The sequence below is a fragment of the Ammodytes marinus genome (genome assembly GCF_949987685.1).
Source record: "Ammodytes marinus genome assembly, chromosome: 16".
NCBI lineage: Eukaryota > Metazoa > Chordata > Actinopteri > Uranoscopiformes > Ammodytidae > Ammodytes > Ammodytes marinus.
Genome location: NC_137220.1, coordinates 27,838,250 through 27,862,608, shown reverse-complemented (window position 1 = coordinate 27,862,608; position 24,359 = coordinate 27,838,250). Strand labels below are relative to the sequence as shown.

The following is a 24,359-nucleotide window of genomic DNA, read 5'->3' as shown; positions in this document are numbered from 1 at the left end:
TTCCGTATTTTTTAGGGCCACAATACAGATTAGCGCCGCCTGCTGCTATGGAGACATTACGTCCCGCGCAAGCGCAGAGCGTACGGAAAGTCAGAAGTCGGTTTGGTGTGTTCTTTGCACTTTTTTGGCCGCGACGGGAAGACTGGAGCTCCCTGAATCGGCAGTCTCCATTTTTCGGGTAGTCGGACTGGTGTGTCCTGGCCTTTAAGACAAGTACATTCCTTTTTTTTGTGTGACTGTTAACTTTATTTTTCTACCCTTTCGTAAAAACATCAACTAACATCTCTACTGTTACCCTCAATTGAACATGGTAATGGGGATTGGTAGGGGAAGCTTTCGTCTCGAGTACGAGACACTTGAGTAGGCCCCCTTTTGCTGTTGTAAAACTAAGGCTGCGTTCCAAATCACATACTTCTTCTTTTTACTACACTACATACTAGGGATGTGCACATGTACACGTGTAACCGTTTGGTAATTCATAACCGTTTAGGAAAAATCAATAAACGAAAACCGTTTTTTTTTTATTTATTTTTTTTTAAAGTTTTTTTAAGTTTGGAAAATTATATTTTTTTTCAAGGAGTGGTGGGCGATGTCAGCTAAAGCAGATAACACAATACATTATTGTGTTTGGTTACAATATTTATTCATTGAACTATTTAACTGCTACACCTCACTTTCCTTTTCATCTCCATCTCAAACAGCTGGTCGGCTCGCGAGCAGACAACGGCCCCGACAGCGGGAGTCAGTCTAATGACAGATGAACATGAACAATTCGAAGTCAAAAAGCAAAATGATGAAATAAAGGCCTCTTTGCCTCTGTCTATCTCTCTGCCTGACTTTCTCACTGCCCACTGCATCGGCTGTAGGGAAGTATGGGGATTGGAACGCAGGGTAAGACTTATTGTTTTTTCCTTCATAAAAACACCCTCAGAGATGTTATTGCTTCAAAGTGTTCCAAGTGAAATTTGACAGTGAATACCCTGCTGCATCTCCAACAAGGAGATGAGATGTGTTTGTGACAGACAGTCACTGGAGTCCAAAGAATGTTTTGAAACTTTTATTTTAATGATTTTACAATTTTTCACATATGGACAAAAAAGGGAGAAAAGTAAAGAGAGAAGCAGGGGAAAGTGGGCGAGGGCTCTATGAACGGTTTATGGGATGCTTCGGGCAAATAAGCATGAAGGTAGGAAGACATCTTACTTTATTCTCCGCAGTGTCTGTGCATTATTGATTTAGGGGGTGCAACAATGTAGGTTGAAAACAGTATCTCTCAATCTTCCTCCGTATGTCTCAATTTTGTTTGCTAACTGTCTCGTCTCCGCATAAACGGACACCCGCCACGTGTGTGTATGTAGGCTATGTGTGTGTGTCTGTGTGTGTGTGTGTCAATATTTTTGCCTATGAGTACGACAATGGTGAATGAATCGGCTCAGTTGTGGGAGATGGAAAGTCGTCATTTAGTCTGCTTGTTTTTTTGAGAAAATTCGGCACTAGTTCGAAACCTGACTGAGGGGAGGAGACAGAAGTTACGAGAGACGGAGAGCGAGAGAGAGAGAGACAAACTGTAGTAGACTATACAGCGGTTTATATAGATCCTTAATAAAGCTGGCGAAAAATTCCGTGGGGCGACCACCTTCAAATTTTTCTGGTAGCCCGACCACTTTTATGTTTTGGCGTATAGAGCGCGCCTCGAGGTCGATTACTTTGTCCTGGAGAAGCTTGTTAGCATTCTTTAGCCTTAGCCCCTGTTGTTCTAGGAGGGTTAGCCGGGTGTCGTGGACACTGATAGCTTCTTCCACCGTAGCCATCCACTGACCATGTTCAGACAGAGTAGCCTGCGTGATTTGAAGAGACGCCTCCAGGGCTTGAAATCTATCGTCCATCTTCTTGCTCAAGTCGCCTATAGCTTTGAGAATGACGGCCAAGCTAGGGGCACCGTCCGCCATTGTTAGCTCTGATGCCTCGCCGTTAGCCCCCTCCTCAGCCGGCGGGGGTGATGGGCTTTCACCGTTAGTTTTCGGCTTTTTACGGGTCATTTTATTTCGTTGCCGGTAGTAAAGTACAAAGCAGCACTCAAAGTGGGAATTGTGCAATAAATTGTCTTTTTTTATGTTTTACTCGATTTATCGGAGAGGAGCGCAAGTAAAACACGTCTATTCCATCGCATGAGCTCTAGCGCCCCCCGAGTCCAAAGAATGTTTGAACATTACAAAAGGGACTTTTGGGAACATCTCTGACGCTTGACAAATGACATTGTCTCACAGTATATATATCTTGTCATAAAACACGCAAATGAATGCTTAAAGTATTTAACAATGGGTGTCCATTACCATTTGGGGAGTAGACCCTCAGGTTGATTGGGATGGGAGAGATGCCTTTGTTGGAGCCAGTTATCCTCTCCGTCTCTGCCTCAATTTCCGACCGCACCTCGTCAAAGTCCACAAACACCTTTCCCTTGCAGTGCAGGAACTCAGCATACTCTACACACAGGGGCAAAGTGATGCACACAAAGGGAATGTAGAGGGAGACAAGAGGACAAGGAGAAAGGAAGGACAGGGAAGAAAGGGAGAATATTAGATTAAAGGGATGGAGGCAGCAAATAACAGACAGTGAACTTAGCCTGAGGCACTGTGAGCGAGAAACCACAAGGTTTTTCCTGCATAGAGATTTGTATGGCGCCCACTATAGAAGATTTCTTCAGCGTCAAAGGATAATCAGCAGTGCCGAAATTATAAAAATTTACAATAAAGTTAGCAATTTAAAACTTCTCCAAAATGTCTTTCTTAATTCAGCCCAAATTGAAGTCATCATTCTTGTAGTGCAGGACGATAAATAGAATTTCGATTTCGGCTTCCCTCAAAAATGAAAACGAAATATTCGTAATTAAACTATCATTGTGCAGCACGCCGTGGCATGCAGACTTGTAAATGCAGCGAACCCTTCTTTCAGCCGTGCGCGCCGCTCCCCCCGCCCCTCACCTGATAGTTTAGCTTTCAGCTGGTGCAGAGTAGGAGGGAGACGGAGCGTATTGCCGGGAGTTTTTACAAAACTTCTAGAAGACGGCCTTTTGGCAGTCTCTGGTCGATACACATGTAAAACGTATGTTGTTGGCCATAAACACTTCAGATTAAAAATAGAGTGAAATAATGTGCACAATAGGCTATGTCACGCAAGGACACGCGAGTCACGTGAAACCTGACAAATGCCTGAAAAAAAGGCATATGCGACTGTGACTGCAACTTAAAACAACGCGACCAATTGGCCTCACCATTCCAATACTTTTGTAGGGGACTGTACATATTTGAGTTGGAGACTTTACCGTCAAGGCCTCACTTTAAAGTCACTTTGAGTTAAAAGTGGCACATCTCACCCCACTCTCCCCTATATGATATGTCCTTGCTATTATATAGTGCTTTATTGGAGGTCATTCAAAGACACTTTAAACCATATATATAGAAAATCATACTTATAGAAAAAGAAAACAAAATACAGACAAATTAAAGATAAGGTTTAGAGTGGAGTCAGGTGTAATGCTTTCTTAACCCATTGATGACTATGGCAATCTAGGATGCATGTCCTTAATGCCTGAGGGTTTTCTGAAAAAATAGTACGAATTGTCAAGTCTACCAAAACCTTAATATCTAAGCCTGTGTAGCACATAGAAACATGAAATAAAATACATTTAAAAGTTAAGGTTCACAGGTTTTATTTAAACATGCTCCCTTAGCGCTTACAAACCAACAAATATTTCTAAAAATCGTCAAAATTAGATGAATTAGAAAATTATTAAATATTGTTAATAAATAGATGCAATGTGTTGTGTGATTTTCGTCAGTAGTCTATAGTAGACCTTGATTCTGCGCACCAAACGCCACTAAACTGTTCTGTCGCCGACATAGCCGGCGTATTTTTTTTATTATTTTGTTTTATTTTTTTATTTTTTATTTTTTTGACTGAAGTGATTTTCGGCAAACCACACAACTTTTGGGTGGTCACGTGGTCTTAAAAAAATCAACAAAACCCACCTCATGTGTATTTGAACCAATGACAGTGCATTCTATGCTGGGAATGCCATGAAAATTAGATAAAGTAATAATGCTGCGGGATGCAGCATCAGGCAGGAGAGCCAATGTGGCATCGCGCAGCAGCCGTCATCAATGGGTTAAAGAGGTGAGTTTTGAGTTGACTTTTGAATGAGTTTATTTAGTCTAAGATGCTGATATTTGGAGGGAGGGAGTTCAGAGGGTTGGGTGCAGTTACATAAAATGCTAAATGTCTGAGTTTAAAAATGCGTCATGTCACTTTAGACATATTTGTAACAAATTTTTTTTAGATAATGCATATTGCAATTAATAAAAAGTTCCTGTACACTTATCAACAGCAACAAGTATGTTTATATGTAAGGGTTCAAAAAAGTAAATTTTTTCAATATATATTATGGGGATTTAAAAAAATAAAATAATCGTCCGATTTAATCGTTATCGTAATTTTTCTCTGAAAATAATCGGCATCGGCACTCAAAAATCCATATCGGTCGGGCCCTACTAGCCGGACAGAGACTCCCCTCTCCCGACCCCACTCTTAAAATCCACACTTTCGCTATACTGTTGCACATAGTCGCGCCCCCAAAAAAGTCGGCCAGCGTTTTCACCCCCCCCAAAGGCCCATTCTGAGCCAGGAAAAACCCTGAAAGGAGATGGAAATGTGACTGGAGTGGTAAACTCACCTGCTTTATTGTTGACCAGCTGCAAAATGAGAGGTCTGCGGGTAACAATGCCTGAGCCACGTGGAAGAAAGTCCCTGAGTGAGAGAGAAAGAGAGAGGAAGAGGATGAACACAAAGGGAAGGGATGAAAAGGTAGGACATCAAACCAAGGGGCAGCTTAGGACAGAGACAGGGACAGCTAGAGACATCAGGGTTCAACACAACTTTTTTTTCCAAATGGCCCGCCGGGCCAGTGGATCCGAGTTTTACTGGCCCTTGTATATTTTCACTGGCCCTGCACACACTTTTTTTTCTTCATAATTTAGTGTCAATAATTATAATACCTGTATTAGACAAATAAAGAAAAATAACCAAATCTAAAGGGAATATCTATACTGTAACAGTATAGATATTCCCTTTAGATTTGGTTATTTTTCTTTTAGTTAATTATATGAAATGTTGAGATTGCTCATACACATAATATAAAACCAGGCAAACATATTGAATTTGAAGCCTATGACTGAAAGTATGTTGAAAGAGTCGGCCAGTATTTTAAAGTCCAGTAGTTTGATGGTTGTTTTTATTCTTGAATTTGGGCAGTTTAATGAATAGTTCACCTGCAGAAGTCATGATCAAACATATAGGGAAAAATAAGAGATGAAGGTCTGATCAGTCTTGGTGGTGTGGTAGGCTGTTTTTATTACTTTCTCTATATGCATTAGGGATGTGAATGTGTCGACCGAATGACCGGTGTTCCACTTGCGCTCAAGTTGACTTTAAAAATAGAATAGAAATCCGAAAATCAGAAGGTTATGCCGTTTTTTTTAATGGGAGATTTCACCGTGTATGCGAGTTGCAGGAGCGTCACTTCAGCATGAAGTGTCAGCTTCACATAAGAGTCCGGTGTGGGACCATTTTTTCAAACTATTGATACTAGGGGTGTGAACGTTTACAAAAATGCCTAACCGTGTACACGACGAAATTTTTTTCGTGTACACGGTTAACCGTGACGTCATTGTCCTCGTGCCCCCGCCGTCTTGTAGGCGCGCGCACACACACACGTTCGTTCGCCTGTAAACACACAATTGACATGAACTACGCTCGTTTACACACCTCTTATAATAGGTCCATGGTACACACACACACACACGTTCGCCGTCATAATCGCGCTTCATTCATTTCCTGATTAATATAGCCTATCGCTTTCCACATGTCCACGTTAAATGCATGTTGAACAGGTGTTATAAAGTTCGGGCTACTTACGAGCGTAGTTCACGTCAACCGGGTAACTTTAATCTTTAGGTTATCTTTCATCATCGTTATCTTCCGTGGCTGTGAGTCGAGCCCCAGCACGGCGACTCCCCGTGTGTGTGTGCGCCGATACACACACTCACTCACACATACTCGCCGAGGGACAGACAGATTCTCGGCAGACTAGCTTTTATCCTCCCCAATTAGTTTATTAGTGATGTAAAATCAATACACGCGTGTCTCCAGAACATATTTAAAAACTTTGAAATTTAAAAAAAAAAAAAAAAAAAAAAACGGTTTTCGTTTATTGATTTTTCCTAAACGGTTATGATTTACTAAACGGTTACACGTGTACACGTGCACACCCCTAATTGATACAAAACAATGCAGTGCAAAATATGCAGCATTAGTTAAACGCTCGTCTGAGACTATGACGTTAAATCACCTTAGAAACACAATGCGTTCGTCCGAGCATAGCACCGTGAAATTTCGCCAGTGAGTGAGTGAGTGAGTGAGAAGAACTGTGGTTTGTGGCTAAAATAATAACCGAGGTAATACCCCCCCGTTAGCGATTTCAATGGGAAAGACTTCCGCGATCTGATTGTATGTCTCAAGCCTTAAAACACAGAGCCATGTCGGCAGACAAACTGCGTGACTAAAGGAACTATCCAGTGATCCGAGTCCCTCCATTAGTTTCTGTCTACAACCGACACAATCACCGGAGACGCATTCACAGCGGTTAAAAAAAGCCTCTCATTTGTATTACCATTAGCCTACGGCTTTGATGCAAATACTGTAACATTACGGCGGCAGCTAAAGGAAAAGCGCAGTTATCACTTCATTTTCTGCACCTCAACCTCTGCTGTGGGAAGAAAGAAAGGGGGCAGAGTAAGTCGATTGATTTGTCGACTCGCAGGCGGACGGTAGGCAGCTCTGCCAACGGAGCGAGAGTGCGCCCGCTTGTTGCTCCACCTGTCAAAACGCCCATGCATCGTTTGTCCACTGGCCTTTCATTAAAAAATATATTTTATATTATGTTTATTATATTGATAAACACTGCTTTCATTACGACTCTCAACGCGCATTTCAATGAACCATGATGTCTACAAAAATATACTGAACTGTGATTGGCCGTTACTGGCCCGGGCGGGCCAGCGACTGGCCAATCAACTTTCCCTGCATATGACTTTACTGGCCCCGGGCCAGCGGGCCATTGGTTATGTCGAAACCCTGGACATGGAGAAAATTTTCAGTTATTCATTTACATCCAATGTCCATTTCCTCACAGCGTAGCCTCCGGTAAATTGATTTGCACGGGGGAATTTCACACCTCCAACTCGTCTTTCAGCAAATCAAATATGAAAAAGTAATTATCTCCCGTCATTAGAGCTTAAGAGATCCAAGTCACATCCACCCTATAATATATAAGCAACTCCTTATGACAGCTCTGGTGTAAATTTTACTGACGCGTGAAAATTTATTTTTGTTTCACATCTGAAAGGCCAACATTTAAACATTCACCTGCAAGACCTGAGAACATTCATATTCACACACACACACACACACACACACACACACACACACACACACACACACACACACACACACACACACACACACACACACACACACACACACACACACACACACACACACACACACACACACACACACACACACACACACACACACACACACACACACACACACACACACACACACACACACACACACACACACACACACACACACACACACACCAGAGCAGAGGGTGTCATATTGTGTATGGACTGTGATTCCACTTAACTAGTCATCACCAGAGTGATCTTGATCTTATTTTTAATTGGGGGAGAAAGTTATACATGTGTGTAACTTGTATTTTTGCACAATAATTCATGTTTGAAGGTTGATCCAACCTGTGTAGTTAGAAACATGCTGTAGGTGTGCATTGTGTGACTGATGAACTTGGTCCTTGCTGAACAGTCTAACTGGCCCATGTACTGCTGCCTATTTAAAGTAAAGGCAGGCCCATGGTTTCAGCTGGCCAATGTCAGCCTTTGTGTGAGCCCAGGCTGTGTCAATACACCAGATATCACCCACGATAACGCCTTTACCACACTAGCCTGAGACTTGCTATGTGCTCTTCCTCAAATACAAACTCGCAACATTGTTGCATAATGCAATGCGCAAAAGCAGTAGTTGACTGTTAACAAACAAGGCAAATGGTATTGGTGGAATGCCTTATTGAGACAACAGCCCACATGAAACAATGAGAACGTTCTCACAGTCTGCTGTGTTTGTTTCTCTTTAAGTGACAGGGTACCTGAGGAATGTTTAACCTCACGGCCAGAGTTGCTTAGTTAACGTCAGATTAGGGATGGGGCCGATCCGATCCAGTATCGGTATCGGGTCCGATATGGCCGAAATCTGCGTATCGGATATCGGACTGACAGCTCCGATATTAAAATCCGATTTTTTTTTTTTTTTTTTTTTTATAATTTTTTTTTATAATTTTTTTTTTTTTTTTTTTTTTTACTATGTAAGAGCGAACATGCACCGACGTTCGTTGGAGGGAGAGAGGACATCACTTTATAATTTGACATACAGTACATATCAGTTTGTTAGCCAGTGAGCTAACCAAAGCTAATCAAAGTCAAGGAAGTGGAGAGGCTTGTGACAAATTCTACTATGTTAAATACAGCCAGAGAGAGGAAGACTGTTCAGACAAACAGACCACCACATATTCTAGTGGGGCAGAAGTGATCATTGAGAAGGATTTTTTTTGTGTGACTCTATAATTCTGCCTTTAAGATAAACCTATATGCATTTGTGTATATTTATTGCTCTTTTAAATTAGAATTGCTTAAGCCTTCCTAGCCTAATACATAAAATCACCACCAACAAAAAAATGTATAACAATTATGATATCGTATCGGTATCGGCCGATATCCAAACCCTAGGTATCGGAATCGGAACTAAAAAAAGTGGATCGTCCCATCCCTACGTCAGATGAGGCTCTTCCGCCGCGTCTTCCACACTCCCCTCCCAATGCTCCAATGTGCTGTTCTGCAAACATACAACATCTGGGGCCAATCACCAGCCACAGTCTTGAAGAATCCTAGCAGAAAGCTGAGCACGTCACTAACCCACATACTCCTTCTCCTCCATACAGGCCTGAGGGGACTATGGCACAGCTCAGCCTGCCTGCTGACTTCAGACTGGAAGCAATGTGTCAGCCACAGGACAAGAGAACAGAGAGGAGCTGCCATACAGTACACTACACAGTGTCTGCTGCTACACCTAGAAAGCAGAGTGCTGGGGAAACAGTGGGGAACGTTCTGGATGTTCCTTACGTCAGCACAAATCCACAGGTCTATGGTTCAGCACTGGTGCTGTGCCATGCACATAATGTGGAGCATGCAGGCATTTGTTCACACAGTGGACAGTATGGAAAGGCCTAGATGAGGAATGGGAGCAAGAGAGGGAGGGAATGAGACATACAGATAAACATTACCATAGGCTGAGGGATAAACTGAACCCACTGGACATGGAGAATGGCAGTTAGATGCTACTGAGAAGTCACAACAAGGCCTTTTCAAAAAACTGAGTGTATGAATGCTCCGATCCCTCCAGTTTACAAGTGTGACACTCACTGGATTTTCAGTCAGCCTTATGCCTCGTTTCCACCGAGTAGAGCGGGTCGGGTCGGAGCGGCTCAGAGCGGGACAGCTCACTTTTAAGAATCTCTGTGTTGTTTCCACCGCCGACCCTACCCTTACTGGTAGCAGGGCGGGGTTTATGACCCTACCCTTACTGGTGGGGCGGGGTTTAGGCTGGACTGCGATAGCCGCCGTCAGAATGTGGGTCAAACTATCGGGCTGTGGAACAACTGTGGTCAAGCCAGCGGTCTCTTGTTTTTGCATGGTCAAACCAGCCGCTTCTTTATTTATTCCCCCCTGTGTTGTGAGCACAGAGACGGCTCGGTGCAACTGATAGAGACAGTGAGCGAACAGCGCTGGCTGCGGCAGCTTCGTGACATCGTAGCAGTGGGACACAGTGTAGCCAACTGATTCATTTAATGACGAGGAAAAACACCACACAATAAACAGTGCCGCGCTCACATTTTCGCCAAAACACACTGACTCTCTTCACTCTAGCCGAGGTGACTACACACGGCGGAAATTATTCTTTTCGACCAACTGTGGTCAAGCCAGCGGTCTCTCGTTTTTGCTCGGTCAAACCAGCCGCTTTTTTATTTATTCCCCCCGTGTTGTTGTGAGCGTGTAGTTACTACTATCTAGGCTATGGCGTTAACACACAGAGACGGCTCGGTGCAACTCTTATGAGACAGTGAGCGAACAGTGCTGGCTGCGGCAGCTACGCAGTGGGACACAGTGTAACCAACTGATTAATTTATTGACGAGGAAAAACACCACACAATAAACAGTGCTGTGCTCACATTTTTGCCAAAACACAAGACTCTTGCCGAGGTGACTACACATGGCGGAAATGATTCTTTCGGCCAATCAAATGACGGCAGTGTGTAGCTCCGCATTTTCGGCACCCTTTCAGGCGGCTAGTACCCCTAAGGAGGAGTACTGAGATTTGGAGCGGCTCAGAGCGGTTAGGTGCGCTTAAACCGTACCCTACCCAACTTTTGGCAAATGAAAAGCCAAACTACCCGGACCGAACCGCTCCGATCCGACCCGCTCTACTCGGTGGAAACGAGGCATTAGTAGCATTGGGTTAACAGTGGCACATTGAAAAGACGCAAGAGGCCAAGATTCCATTATTGATGGGCTGTAAATGATAGACGAGGCTTAGCAGATTGTGTATCGTTTCATGCATTATGGATGGCCAGGCGATGAGCATCAGTCTGTGAGCCTCCTCTCTAACACAAGAGAGAGCCAAAGCAAGAGAGAGTAGGGCAGGGAGAGCACTGGTGCCAACTCCCCATCCCCCTGTCTGCCTGCCCCAACAAACTCAGCCTCTTATGACGCTTTTCCACTGCATGGTATCAGCTCAACTCGACTCAACTCGCATTTTTGGCGTTTCCACCACGATAACATGGTACCTGGTACCTGCAGCGTCTGCTTTTTTTGGTATCGCCTTGCATAGGTTCCAAGCGAGCTGAGCCGATGCTAAAAGGTGACGTCGGCAGACGGCCGGCCGCTGATTGGCCAAACGGTAGTCTCTGGCCAATCAGTGGCCGGCCGTCTGCCGACGCTTCTGATTGGCCAGAGACTACCGGCTTCATTCTGTTGTTTATTCTCCCCAACTCTCCAGGACTTTTGAGTGTATTTTGTCTCGCCGCGTGCAGCCTTCTCTGGCTCTCTTTCATTTGATTTGCATCACAGATCCGATTTTTTTCCCCATATATTCGCTAAGCTGACCCAGTGTTGGTTGTTGGGGAAGTTACTTTAAGCATACGAGAGGAGACATGTAGGGCAGCTAGCAGCTAGGCTAAATAGCCTATAGTAGCCAGCTGGGAAAGACATGATAGCGAGCGATTACATTACAAGCCTCGGACTGAACTGATTACCTCAATAAAATATTCAGGCTGAGACACGGCTTGCTTTTGCAAACACGTATCCTGAAACAAGCACTAAACAGTCAACTTTATCATGCCCGTGTTTACGTGCATAGGGATGTACGTGACGCATCCCTACAGCTGACTGAGTGGCAGAGTCACACATCGGGGCACCAGTCCTCCATTTTAATGGCCCGCGTTACAATATTCTTCTACTTCTTTTAGCAAACAGATACAAGGGGGGTATTTCTTAAAGATTTTTCATCCCTGTTTTTGGCGGTTGGTTCAGTTAATAGTGAAATAACTGCTCGTAATTTCTGCTTTGCTACTTGGCTCCGGAGTCGGCTTTCTGCCGTTTGTATGACGACCCCGCCCACGTTCAGCAGGTACTATTTGCAGTGGAAAACGACCCGTGCTGCTACCAAACCAAGTTGAACTGAGTTGAGTCGAGTCGAGCTACATGTGCGGTGGAAAAGCGCCATTACAAACACGCAAAGCAACTGTGAGGGACCACAGCTGATCCTCCTCTTCCTCTCGTCTGCAGAGGTAAAGGCAGGGCTCTTTTTCAAACATGGAACCCAGTGTGGGAAACTCTGAGGTCACAGCATGCTCTCATGGGAGGGTAGAGTAAATACACATGTGTTTGTGGTTCAGTGGGACAAGAAACATATCATTATGGCTACACCCAGTACCCACCTTCTACACCACAGTCTGTCACTGTGGGTATCAAGAGGCATCACTAGGCAGCAAAGCCTTTTCAAGAACTGCTCTAAATCTAAATGCTTAGTGGTGAATCCCTTTGCTTCACAAAGGAATCTACACTGTGGACGTTTCTGTTCAAATAATTCCTTTATATGCCGTCATCACTGCTACACACACAGAGATGCTGATAAAGCATTAAGTGCTAAAAACTCAGCAAATAAGTTTTGAACTTGTGATATTGATAACGGTAGCACCAAATTAGACAAGGGCTTCCTGCCACCTAGTTCATTCTTTCAAATTAGGACAACTGCTTTACACTTTTAAAACTCCTGTGTTCTAGTCTACTTGCCACAGATCTGATTACAACCTCCTCCACCCAGGCCAGCTTGCAGTACTAGATATGACGTATGACAGTTCCCAAGTCTGGGACAATGTCATCACAACACGAACATTGTACAGCTTTTCATCAAAATAGCACAAGATATCAGGGCCATGACACAGACACACCTGAATGGAATGCAACCATTATTATCGTTAGTCCCTCTGTCCCTCATAATGCAAACCTAAACAAGTTAACAACACATGCACACGCTCCAACAGAAAAAAAAGAAGCGGTCACAATAACACAAGGCAATTTCGCCAGAGTGATTTCATTTTTATCTCTGACAAGCAAAGTATGCGGACCAGCCCGCCAATGTGTTCCACTATCCCAGTAACAAATTTGGAGCCAGCAGAGGCCTACATAATATATCAATATTGTGGGTCAAACAGCACACAGAAATGTCAACCTTCCTGACCAACTTGGGCTGAAAATCAGGGCTGTGACAACAACTGAGAGACAGAACACACCAAACATGGTCTAGTTATACTTTCCTTTACTTAATCCAACCAGGAAATGAAAAGCATTAAGTCAAAAGAGAGTTAAGTGGTAAATGAGGTCATTCATGTTTGTAAGATCATGACATCACCAAGAGATCAGACGGGTGACAAAAAGGGAGGAGCATTTACATTCTGTGTGAGAATCATACAGTCTATGGTTGGACACGTTTTCTTTTACCAGCACACTAAGTGATAGTATTTTCTATTGTCATTGGTGCCTGGGGACACAGGGATTAAACCAGTCTTTTACACACACACACAACAAGCAACTCAACAAAAAAAAAGACCTCCGCCACAGGGGAAACCAGTATTGACGGTAACGCTAGCTCAGTGCCCATGGTTAAAGTTTGTTATCACCACAGAGAATCTGCAAATCAATTATTCTCAGCACTAAACACTTATAGTTTTGTGTAACAGATGGCTGAACAATATTGGATTTGGTTCAGGCATTGGCCCGCTCCTGAGCTCAAACAAATCCATATATCAACAATGACTCAGGTCAGCGTGAGTGTGCCTGTTGCTATAGTGATATGCAGCACCTCCCAGGTGCTTCTAGGCCCAGGTAAGATTTGACCTTGTTACTAGGAGGTTTACCTTGTTACTAGGAGGTTTGACTTGTCCACCTTGTGGGCCCTGTACAGCAGCCACAGGCATACACATACTAGTCATGTACTTACTAGTGTTTGGAGAAAAAGATTAGCTAAACTAAAGTGCTCCACTCACATTCTTGGTAAAAGGATGAGCATGACATGTGTGTTTGCCATATGAAAAGTGCTTGTGTAACTTACAGCACATGGGCGTATGTTAGTCTTTTTAGGCAGAAAGTGGAAGCCGTGCACAGACAGTGAAACTGAGGTCACAAGGAAATGTTAATTACAGCTGAGCTGACATGTGTCAAGTGTCAAAGTGCAAAGTCCCACTCATCTGAATGAATGTGCACCGAGTGGTAGTCTAGTAATCTGCGTGCGCGTTGTTGCCCGAGAGCTGTTACGACATGCTCTCGTCCGTGTCGTGTGTATATAACCAAAGGCCTGTCTGCATGCCATCGTAATAGCCCATGTACTTCCTCTTCTCTGCGTGTGTACGTGAGACTGTGTGAGTCCTGTGTGGGTTGGGTTACTTACACACTCCTCTCTGTGGGGTGGAAACCTGCTAAACAAGCTGCTTTATTGCAAGCTTGTTTTCTTTCTTTATCTGCAGGGCGAGCCTCACTCCCTGCTGATGGGAGAGAGAGAGAAAGAGAGAGAAAGAGAGAGAGAGAGAGAGAGAGAGAGAGAGAGAGAGAGACAGGCCTAGCCTGTTGAGGAGCACAGTAGCTTAACCTTAACACCAGAGAATGGAGACGTGTCAGTCCTATTTCCTTCATTTCTAAAGTTTGGCCAAAACCAAAGTAGTAAGAAAAGAGGAAACAGCAAAGGGAAGTTGTGTCTTCTACAGACTGTTGACAGGACAGTAACCTACTGTTTTGAGGTAGCTGCATCCGCCTCTACTGCTTTACTCCAGCCTGTTCCATAACAGATTTCTATTTCCACATCTGAAGAACTCCTTGATTAATCAATCTGATCACAAACTCGTATGTGACCAAAACAACTCCAATCAACAGCAGTGAGCAATAAAGCTAACCCCAATTACTTGTAAATTCAGATCCAATACGACTGTCTGAAATGGCATGATATTATAAAATAGAAACATCGGGCAAGGAGATCATTCAGAGCCCTTGCTGCACACAACTTCAGTTCATACAAACTTGGCCCAGCGGTTTGCAGTCACGTAAAGGGCGTATCTACTCTATTTCAAGTTGTTGAACCTGCAGTCACTTCACACTATCATGGCAGATTTACGACAAGTGCGTAACTCACCATTGACGTTACGCGCTGGCAGAGTAACTGACGTTAGCTTCGCTTTGCGAAAAATGTCATTGGACAAACCAAAACACAGTTTAAGAATGTTAGACCACACAGGAAACTAGATTAGCTATGAGCTCATTTTAACGCTTGATTTAATTAACCTTACACACTTACCTGCCAACAAAATTTTCCAAGACTGAGCTTTTTCCAGCGCTCTGTCCTCCGACCACAGCAATCTGAGGAAGGTCCAAATTGGCACTCTGGCCAATGGAGCTGAACGCGTCTTGAAGCTTGTTGATCAGGGGAATCAGGTCTTCCATGCCCCGGTTCCCCATGGCTTCGTTTGCTCAGAGAGCCCCTTCAACACGTAGACCAGAGGCTAACGCTCGAGCAGCGATAACTATGAAGGAGGTATCGTTAGCTTAGCAACAAGGTGCTCTCGGGTTTCTCTACAGTGTTGAGTTCCGCCCCGTCAAACGGCTTGGGCTTTTATTCACTCGTTGGACCCGTGTGCGGTTGGCGCTAAGGCAGTTCACACTACAACCATTTCATGTTATTTTAAACGCATTAACTAAATACTCAGTCAGTCGAAGCGGACGGAAAACTCGCAAAACAAAACTTCCCATACACAGCCACCATCCGGTCAGGGGAGACGACATCCGATCGAAGCCGGTGAGTATAGGCCCGCCTCTTGTCTGCGAAACCACGTCGTCTATTGGCTCATTTTTCTGCATGTAGATCAAATCAACACCCTGATTGGATGGTGTAAAGGGCGTTTCTTCACACCAAACAAATTGCTCATATCCAATTGGTCGACGCGATTATCAATTACAACCGCTTAACGTCACATGTTCATTGCAACATGGCTGCGACCATAGAGTGTGGAGCTGATACAAATACTTCAGAAACTAACATGTCCTTAAAGAAAGCTCTTTCTGCGGCTTCGCCCCTCACTCTGCGTGTCGTTGCAGAATGCCCAGTGACTAAAGCAAGAGCTTGTGATCTGATACTTCCGCACAGCGCCGTCAGCACCCCTGTGTTCATGCCTGTCGGCACCCAGGGCACCCTGAAGGGAATCACTGTGGATCAGCTGGACGGTCTTGGATGTCAAATTTGTCTTGGAAACACATACCACCTGGGCATGAGACCGGTATTATACCATAATAGCTTTGTGTTTTTAATATGATTCATTTCACTTCAATATTGTTTACTGGCTATGAGTGTGTCTCTTCTTTCGCAAATGTTTTCCATTTAAATTCTTCTTCCTTCAGGGGCCTGAATTGATCGAGAAAGCCAATGGTTTACATGGGTTCATGAACTGGAAGAGGAATCTTTTAACTGTGAGCGTTGCTTTCCTAAATTATTCAATTGCTGATAACTGTTTGACTGCTGTCTGGCTAGGTTATTATGTTAGCTTTATGCTGACCCTTATGGGCCCCTTTCCTTCCAGGACAGCGGGGGCTTTCAGATGGTGTCTCTAGTTGAACTCTCTGAGGTCACTGAGGAAGGGGTCAAGTTCACGTCCCCCTACGATGGGAAAGAGATCCTCCTAAGTCCTGAGAAATCCATCTGCATACAGAACAGTCTGGGTCTGTAAGGAGTCAAACTATTCTGATCACTATTCAGTTCCTGCTCATCAGTGGCTAAAGGACCAGCCTCCCTGTGTCTCTGTGTTCCTCCAGGGTCAGACATCATGATGCAGCTGGATGATGTGGTCAGTAGTACTGTGACAGGACCACGGGTGGAGGAGGCAATGCACAGATCCATTCGCTGGCTGGATCGCTGCATAGCGGCTAATAAAAACCCAGACAAGCAAAACCTTTTTGCCATCATCCAGGGAGGGCTGAATGCAGAGCTGCGCAAGGCCTGTCTAGATGGTAAGAAAAAAAATGCTCTATGAATTAGAGCTGCAACGATTAATCGGCGAATCGATTATTAAAATAATCGGCAACTTTTTTGATAATCGACAGTAAACTGAAATATCTGTGTATTTTGGACATAACAATACATTTGAGGACATCAACATGGGCTTTGGAAAATTGATCTACATGTTTCACCATTTTCTGACATTTTACGGACCAAAACACAAACCGATTAATCGAGAAAATAATCTACAGATTAATCGATTATAAAAATAATCGTTAGTTGCAGCCCTACTATGGATCATTGTTCTACTTCAATGACCTACATCTGTCCCTATAAACATGGTATTGACAAGCATGCTGGAGGATTGATCATATTTGGATTAAGACTAAAGAAAATGTTCAGTTACCTTGAAAATCGGATAATTCAAACATATTTATAAAGTGGCAATTTATAAGTGGCAATTTCAACTAGAATTTGATCTGTTCATGTTTATCCATGAATGTAAAATAACTTCAATCCATCCAATGAGGAAGTCCAAGTGGCAGGCAGCTGGGAGAGTAAACAACTTGTTTTGAGTGTAAGGACGTGAAGATGAATCTATTTACTGTTCCAGACTGAATAGTGTCACTACGATTCTTATCGTGCATCCCGGAACCTTTGTGTCAATAACATGTGTACCTTTCGTATCGTTCTACTGACTGCTCTGCACCTGAATGCCTTGTGTATGACTATCGTTGTAAGCCATGAGCATGAGTTCATCAAAGACACTACACTGAGATACAAGTGTGCGTGTCATTGCTCTTGGATTACCACATTTACTGTCAAATTGAATGCGTAAATATTGTAAAAGAAATATTGGCACCAATTTGCATTTTGACAAGGAAATGTAGAAATGGACGTACACATTTTAATGTCAGGTCTAGTTGTGAGCTTGCCATTTTTTTATGACGCATGATGAGGCTCCAAACTTGTGCAACCACATACATGGTGTACCTTATTAGTCGAGTATGTTCTGTTTCTCTGTATTTTTATATAGCAAATGTTTCTTTTGTATATCTTTGTCATCTTTATTGTAACATCAACCTGCCTAATGGACTACAGATGGAAATGAGCCCCCGGGCTACAATCTGGCATGTTTACATGTACTGCTGTATATGTTCATTAATGTGCATTGTCCTGAAACAAATAAATAAATAGATATCTTATCCTCTTGCTGTAGAAATGACTCAACGGGATGTTCCTGGTTTTGCCATCGGCGGCCTGAGTGGAGGGGAAGAGAAGGATGACTTTTGGAGGATGGTGACACTGAGCACTGACCACCTTCCACGTGAGAAGCCTCGATACCTCATGGGTGTGGGGTACGTCTGGCACAGTGCTGAATATATCTCATGACAGCTGTGGTGTGTTGATTCATGGGGCTTATTGTTTTACACCTGTCTGATCCCCATGTGCTGCAGGTATGCTGTGGATCTGGTGGTGTGTGTAGCTCTGGGATGTGACATGTTTGACTGTGTGTTCCCCACCAGGACTGCGGTGAGCTCACTTCACACACTGATGATATCAATTATAAATGCTCCATTAGCAGTTCTAATTCCTTATCAAAAAACAATTTACAATTGTGCCTCTGACAGTCCTGTTTCTTTTCACCCCACAGAGGTTTGGTTCTGCCCTGGTGCCATGGGGATCTCTCAATGTAAAACAGAAGCAGTATGCCAAGGACCTGCAGCCCTTAGACCCAGACTGCCACTGTCCCACGTGCACCAGGTGAGTCAAAAACAAATAAAGGATCATTGTGTAAGCCTGAAGGGTTTGGCTCACATGCATTTTATCAAACCACGTCCTCATTAAGACGGATATTAAAGGTTAGCGCTCTGTATTGCCAAAGAAGAAGTAATTTAGACATGTTTGCACAGCACCCAGGCTGTGATCCTTGAAGGTCCTAGATATTATTTCTGGTGAACAACCTTTAACAACATTCCATGTCTGTATTTTAAAAAATATATACAAAACCAGAGAAGAGTTTGACAGTGGCTGTGTTCGAAAAGCCATACTAACATGATCCTACTCATACTCTTTTTGATGTCAATTTGAGTATGTGACTGTATGCGAGTGTGTGTATGGGCGAGAAATGCCCAGATGGGTACTAACTTCCGGAAAGATTTTGTGTATGGATCGATAGGATACTTTTCCTACTCAACCGCCCCACAATGCATTGCTTCTTTTCAAACGGCATGGAAGTTTTTTTTTTTTATTCTTTATTGCTTCTGTATTCTTCATTGTAACCGGTCCGACGAATCTCGCATACACAATCGATTGTTAAGTAGACAGTATGGAGTATATAGGGGAGACCGGGGTAAGTAGGCACACTTTTTACTCTAGTGAGAATTGCTCATCACCTAAACATCTTTTAATAGTCATTCCTACATTAAATTGAAGCTTAAGGTGTTGGCTTGAAATGTGAACCCCTCACTTTTTCTAACTTATTGTAACAAAGAAGAAATTTACCATCAAAGACACTCTAACACATTGTGACAACCATCCCCATCAAGGGGTCGGTTCTCACACACTATGGGGTTGTTTGTCACAATGTAATCTTAATGGGAAAAATCTTCAAAAGAAGTCAAGAAAGCAAAACTACATTTGAAAGTTTAATTTCATTGTCAAGTTGAAAAATAGGCCTACATAACTTCATGCATCTTAACACAAAATGAGCAAGGAATAAACAAAAAGGAAATCCATATTAAGACCAACCTACTGTATGTAACAACATAAAGAACAAAACAAATAGGTCTAACAATAACAGCCTACTCAACTAGGATACACACATTCACTCTCTGAGTTACAGTGATGGCAAATGTAGGGTCTGCTCACTCTAACTAAGCAGAGATTTTGTGCCCACTGGTTGCACATACAACACTTCTCCCTTACTTCCCCTGAACGGGTGCTGGAGAACGTTTCCATACAAACCAAACACAAACTATCCTCTTCATCTGATGAAGATTCCTCCTCCTGTCTCTTTCTCTTCTGTTTCTTCTTCCCCAGCTGGTGTGGAGTGCACTGGGGTGCAGTAGCCTTGGCAACTAGTCTAGTTTGGGATGCACTGGGTCGTTTTGATTTTGTTGCCCTTTTTCTCTATTGCATGCTAGCTGCCTTTCCTGCTCTATTCTCTCCTTCTCTGGGGTGTCAGTGAGGATACATTTTCTTTTGTTATTGGGTTCCTTTCCTGGCTGCACCCTTTGGATAACATGTGACAACCAACCCCCCAAAAAATGTGACAACCAACCCCAACTGGAATTTCTTGCTAGCATCAAGGCCAATAACCATCTGACAACTAATTAGCTTGCTAAACACAATCTAAACTATAGTTTACCCTTCACATTTTTTTAGGGTCTTGTTACCCTTGTTTTGTTATAAACTGTTATTTGTTGTTATTATTGGCTTCTCCTGCCACCCTTCGGACGATAACACAAAGTAATATGTATGAATATGTCAAAGAGAAAATTGTGTATTGTGTGTAATTGTCCGGAAGAATAATAAATAAATAAACACATTGTGTAAACGCCTAGATGAAATATACTGAGGAGCTAAATATTTTCAATCTGACATGAAAAACACTAACAGTCCTCTCACCCTCTGGTTCCGAGATATAACGATTGTGACAACCTACCCGTGTGACATATTACCCCGTTCTCCCCTATGTGTTGAGTATATGTAGGAGGGAGGCTGTAGTATGGCTTTTCGAACACAGCCAGTAAAACCAGTGATATGCTGAATATGTTTCCTAATAGAGAATGCAACAGTTCAGATGTTTCTGAGTAAGAATTACAGTGACAGTACAATTAGGGATATGAGCTGGAATTAAGGATGGCGTATCAACATTGATAAAACAATTGTTCAAAAACGTAATCTTAATGGAAAATCATTCTTATCTTTTTATTCTCTTGTGCATTCAATTGGCAATAATCCTTTTGACCCTCTTAGGTCAGATTGTGTTTGGAGCGTACAGATGTGCTGGTTCATCAAGGCTGGATTGTGCTTGATTAATATTAATCTATTGATCATTGTGTAAGCCTTAATGGTTTGGCTCACATGCATTTTTCAAACCACATCCTCATTAAGACGGATATTAAAGGTTAGCGCACTGTATTGCCAAAGAATAAGTCATTTAGACATGTTTGCACAGCACCCAGGCTGTGATCCTTGAAGGTCCTAGATATTATTTCTGGTGAACAACCTTTTACAACATTCCATGTCTGTATTTAAAAAAGGGGGATTTTGCCCCCTGTATTTTCATTATAAAATGTCTCAGTAATGAATTACCAGAATAGACGTACATCTACCTTTTTCAATGTTAATTGTGGTCTTACTTTATGATAGGAGAATGCTCTGAATGTATGGATAGGCACAACTTTGTCAATGCTGCATGTTTGGTGTAATTGGATTTTGCCTTGTGTAAATCATTTTTTACCACTTGTATGTAATACAACTGTAAGCAAATAATATGCTGGTTTTCTGTTTCAGACATAGTCGGGCTTACCTCCATGCTCTGTTCAAATGTGACACTGCAGCCATGCATCACATCACCATCCACAACATAGCCTACCAGGTAAGTATTGGAAATGGATCTTAACAATTGACATAATATCAAAACTTTACTAATAACAGATTAAAATGATTTCACATGCACTAAAATAATTGAACATATGTTTTACCACTTAATTAAGTAAATGTCTTTATATAAAATAAGTGTTTGTCTCCAGAAATAATGGGGAAAATAGCAGGTTTTAAAAGTTTTCGGTGGCAGTAAGATTAACTTCCACGATCATTGTTATATTTCAGTTGAAAAGGGATGCATTTCAAAATCCTGGTAAATGAGCCATTTTCAGTCTAATCCAAACTAAATAATGTGAGCAGGAAATTCATTACTGCAGCTAAAACATGTTGATGTGACATGCTCAATAATGTGTGTTTCTATTAATACTAGTGGGCTGGGAGTTTGATTCAAAATGCCTTAATTGTCATCGCACAGATGTACAACAAAATGTATTGCAACTCCTCTATGTGTACCAAAGAAAGGGAGTGCAAGGTAAAAGCACAACAGTATATATATATATATATAATTGAACTTTCATATATTTTAGATTCATTGCACACCAACTGAAATATTTCAGGTCTTTTGTTGTTTTAATACTGATGATTTTGGCATGCAGCTCATGAAAACCCCAAATTCCTATCTAAAAAAATTAGCATATCATGAAAAGGTACTCTAAACGAGCTCTTAACCTAATCATCTGAATCAACTAATTAACTCTAAACACCTGCAAAAGATTCCTGAGGCTTTTAAAAACTCCCAGCCTGGTTCATTACTCAAAACCGCAATCATGGGTAAGACTGCCGACCTAACTGCTGTCCAGAAGGCCATCATTGACACCCTCAAGCAAGAGGGTAAGACACAGAAATACATTTCTGAGCGAATAGGCTGTTCCCAGAGTGCTGTATCAAGGCACCTCTGTGGCAAGGAAAAAGTGTGGCAGAAAACGCTGCACAACCAGAAGAGGTGACCGGACCCTGAGGAGGATTGTGGAGAAGGGCCGATTCCAGACCTTGGGGGACCTGCGGAAGCAGTGGACTGAGTCTGGAGTAGAAACATCCAGAGCCACCGTGCACAGGCGTGTGCAGGAAATGGGCTACAGGTGCCGCATTCCTCAGGTCAAGCCACTTTTGAACCAGAAACAGCGGCAGAAGCGCCTGACCTGGGCTACAGAGAAGCAGCACTGGACTGTTGCTCAGTGGTCCAAAGTACTTCTTTCAGATGAAAGCAAATTTTGCATGTCATTCGGAAATCAAGGTGCCAGAGTCTGGAGGAAGACTGGGGAGAAGGAAATGCCAAAATGCCTGAAGTCCAGTGTCAAGTACCTACAGTCAGTGATGGTCTGGGGTGCCATGTCAGCTGCTGGTGTTGGTCCACTGTGTTTTATCAAAGGCAGGGTCAATGCAGCTAGCTATCTGGAGATTTTGGAGCACTACATGCTTCCATCTGCTGAAAAGCTTTATGGAGATGAAGATTTCATTTTTCAACAAGACCTTGCACCTGCTCACAGTGCCAAAACCACTGGTAAATGGTTTACTGACCATGGTATTACTGTGCTCAATTGGCCTGCCAACTCTCCTGACCTGAACCCCATAGAGAATCTGTGGGATATTGTGAAGAGGAAGTTGAGAGACACCAGACCCAACACTGTGGATGAGCTTAAGGCCACTATCGAAGCATCCTGGGCCTCCATAACACCTCAGCAGTGCCACAGGCTGATTGCCTCCATGCCACGCCGCATTGAAGCAGTCATTTCTGCGAAAGGATTCCCGACCAAGTATTGAGTGCATAACTGAACATAATTATCTGAAGGTTGACTTTTTTGTATTAAAAACACTTTTCTTTTATTGGTCGGATGAAATATGCTAATTTTGAGATAGGGATTTTTGGTCTTTCTTTACTTTTTTGCCAAAATCATCAATATTAAAACAATAAAAGGCTTGAACTACTTCAGTTGTGTGTAATGCATCTAAAATATATGAAAGTCTAATGTTTATCAGTACATTACAGAAAATATTGAACTTTATCAGAATATGCAAATTTTTTGAGAAGGACCTGTGTGTATATATATATATATATATATATATATATATTACATTACATTACATTACATACTGTGTGTATAAGTACAGCATATATTTAGTGTGTTTCATCAGTGCACTCTTTCAACCCCGTCCCGCAAACTATAATTTAATCATTCAGGACTCTCTGTATCTAAAAGTCGCACAAATCTGCTTTGCTGCTTTGGCATTATCAAACCAATGAAGAGTCTCCTCTTGTGACAGATGTGTCCCAAAACGTTATGTTCATGTTAAGAGAGCATACCAGCTCATGTCTAGTTATGCAACATATTCATTTCTTGAGCCCCCCCGTCCCCATACATTTTTTACATTTGCCTATTAAAGCCACACCATCAGGGTGGATGCAGAGATGTCCATGTTGGACACTCTACCACTGTGAAATGTATTACATTGCTGTGAGAGATTGACATTTTACCCTAAAAGGTTTCCATGGTGAACAGCAGCCTGTATGAGTCCTGTGAGGATGCTGACACGTAGCTGACCCAGAGTCTGCAGAGGACAAGCTCATTTCCTGCTGGAGATCAATAATCACATTACTTTTCTTCAATTTATCAAACATTTCTTCTTGCAGCTGACCCTGATGCGCTCTGTGAGGCAGAGCATCGTGGAAGGCCGTTTCCCTGAGTTCATACGGACATTCATGAAGCGAATGTATCCCTCTGGATCGCAGTACCCCGGCTGGGCTGTGGACGCTTTAGCCTCTGTAAACGTTACCCTGGAATAAAACCTGGAAGGCAACTCTTCTTCTCCAAATGAGGATTGCACGTCAGACAGTGACAGAAAGACTTTATATATTTTTTAAAATTACTTTTGTTTTTTACGCATGATTGTTTTTTTTTTACTCTTTGTTTATATTTGTAAATGCTTTGGCTATTTTTAAAATTGATAAAGAGGATGGCTTTTCA

At 42.7% G+C, this 24,359-nt stretch overlaps 2 protein-coding genes across 6 annotated transcripts in view; one reads left to right on the top strand and one right to left on the bottom strand.

The window, feature by feature from the left end:
* dnm2a (dynamin 2a) overlaps positions 1-15,567 on the bottom strand; it is a gene marked incomplete at its 3' end in the record, with an annotated part of 39,962 nt that extends 24,395 nt beyond the window's left edge. For all 5 annotated transcript variants that reach the window (XR_013845265.1, XR_013845266.1, XM_080043849.1 and 2 more), the window contains exons 1-3: positions 15,091-15,567; positions 4,730-4,803; positions 2,334-2,483 (exon numbers count right to left, since the gene is read on the bottom strand). Coding sequence is in view for 3 of the 5 variants with exons in the window: in XM_080043849.1 (XP_079899975.1) it covers positions 2,334-2,483; positions 4,730-4,803; positions 15,091-15,251 (385 nt within the window). The remainder of the gene's footprint in view (positions 1-2,333; positions 2,484-4,729; positions 4,804-15,090) is intronic.
* Positions 15,568-15,778: 211 nt separating this feature from the next.
* Positions 15,779-24,359, top strand: qtrt1 (queuine tRNA-ribosyltransferase 1; the record flags this gene model as incomplete). The annotated part of the gene is made up of 9 exons (XM_080044510.1): positions 15,779-16,066; positions 16,188-16,256; positions 16,367-16,505; positions 16,599-16,793; positions 18,002-18,140; positions 18,240-18,315; positions 18,437-18,546; positions 21,304-21,388; positions 24,026-24,359. 9 exons carry the CDS (start codon positions 15,779-15,781, stop codon positions 24,176-24,178), a joined length of 1,254 nt encoding a protein of 417 aa, XP_079900636.1. The 3' UTR covers positions 24,179-24,359.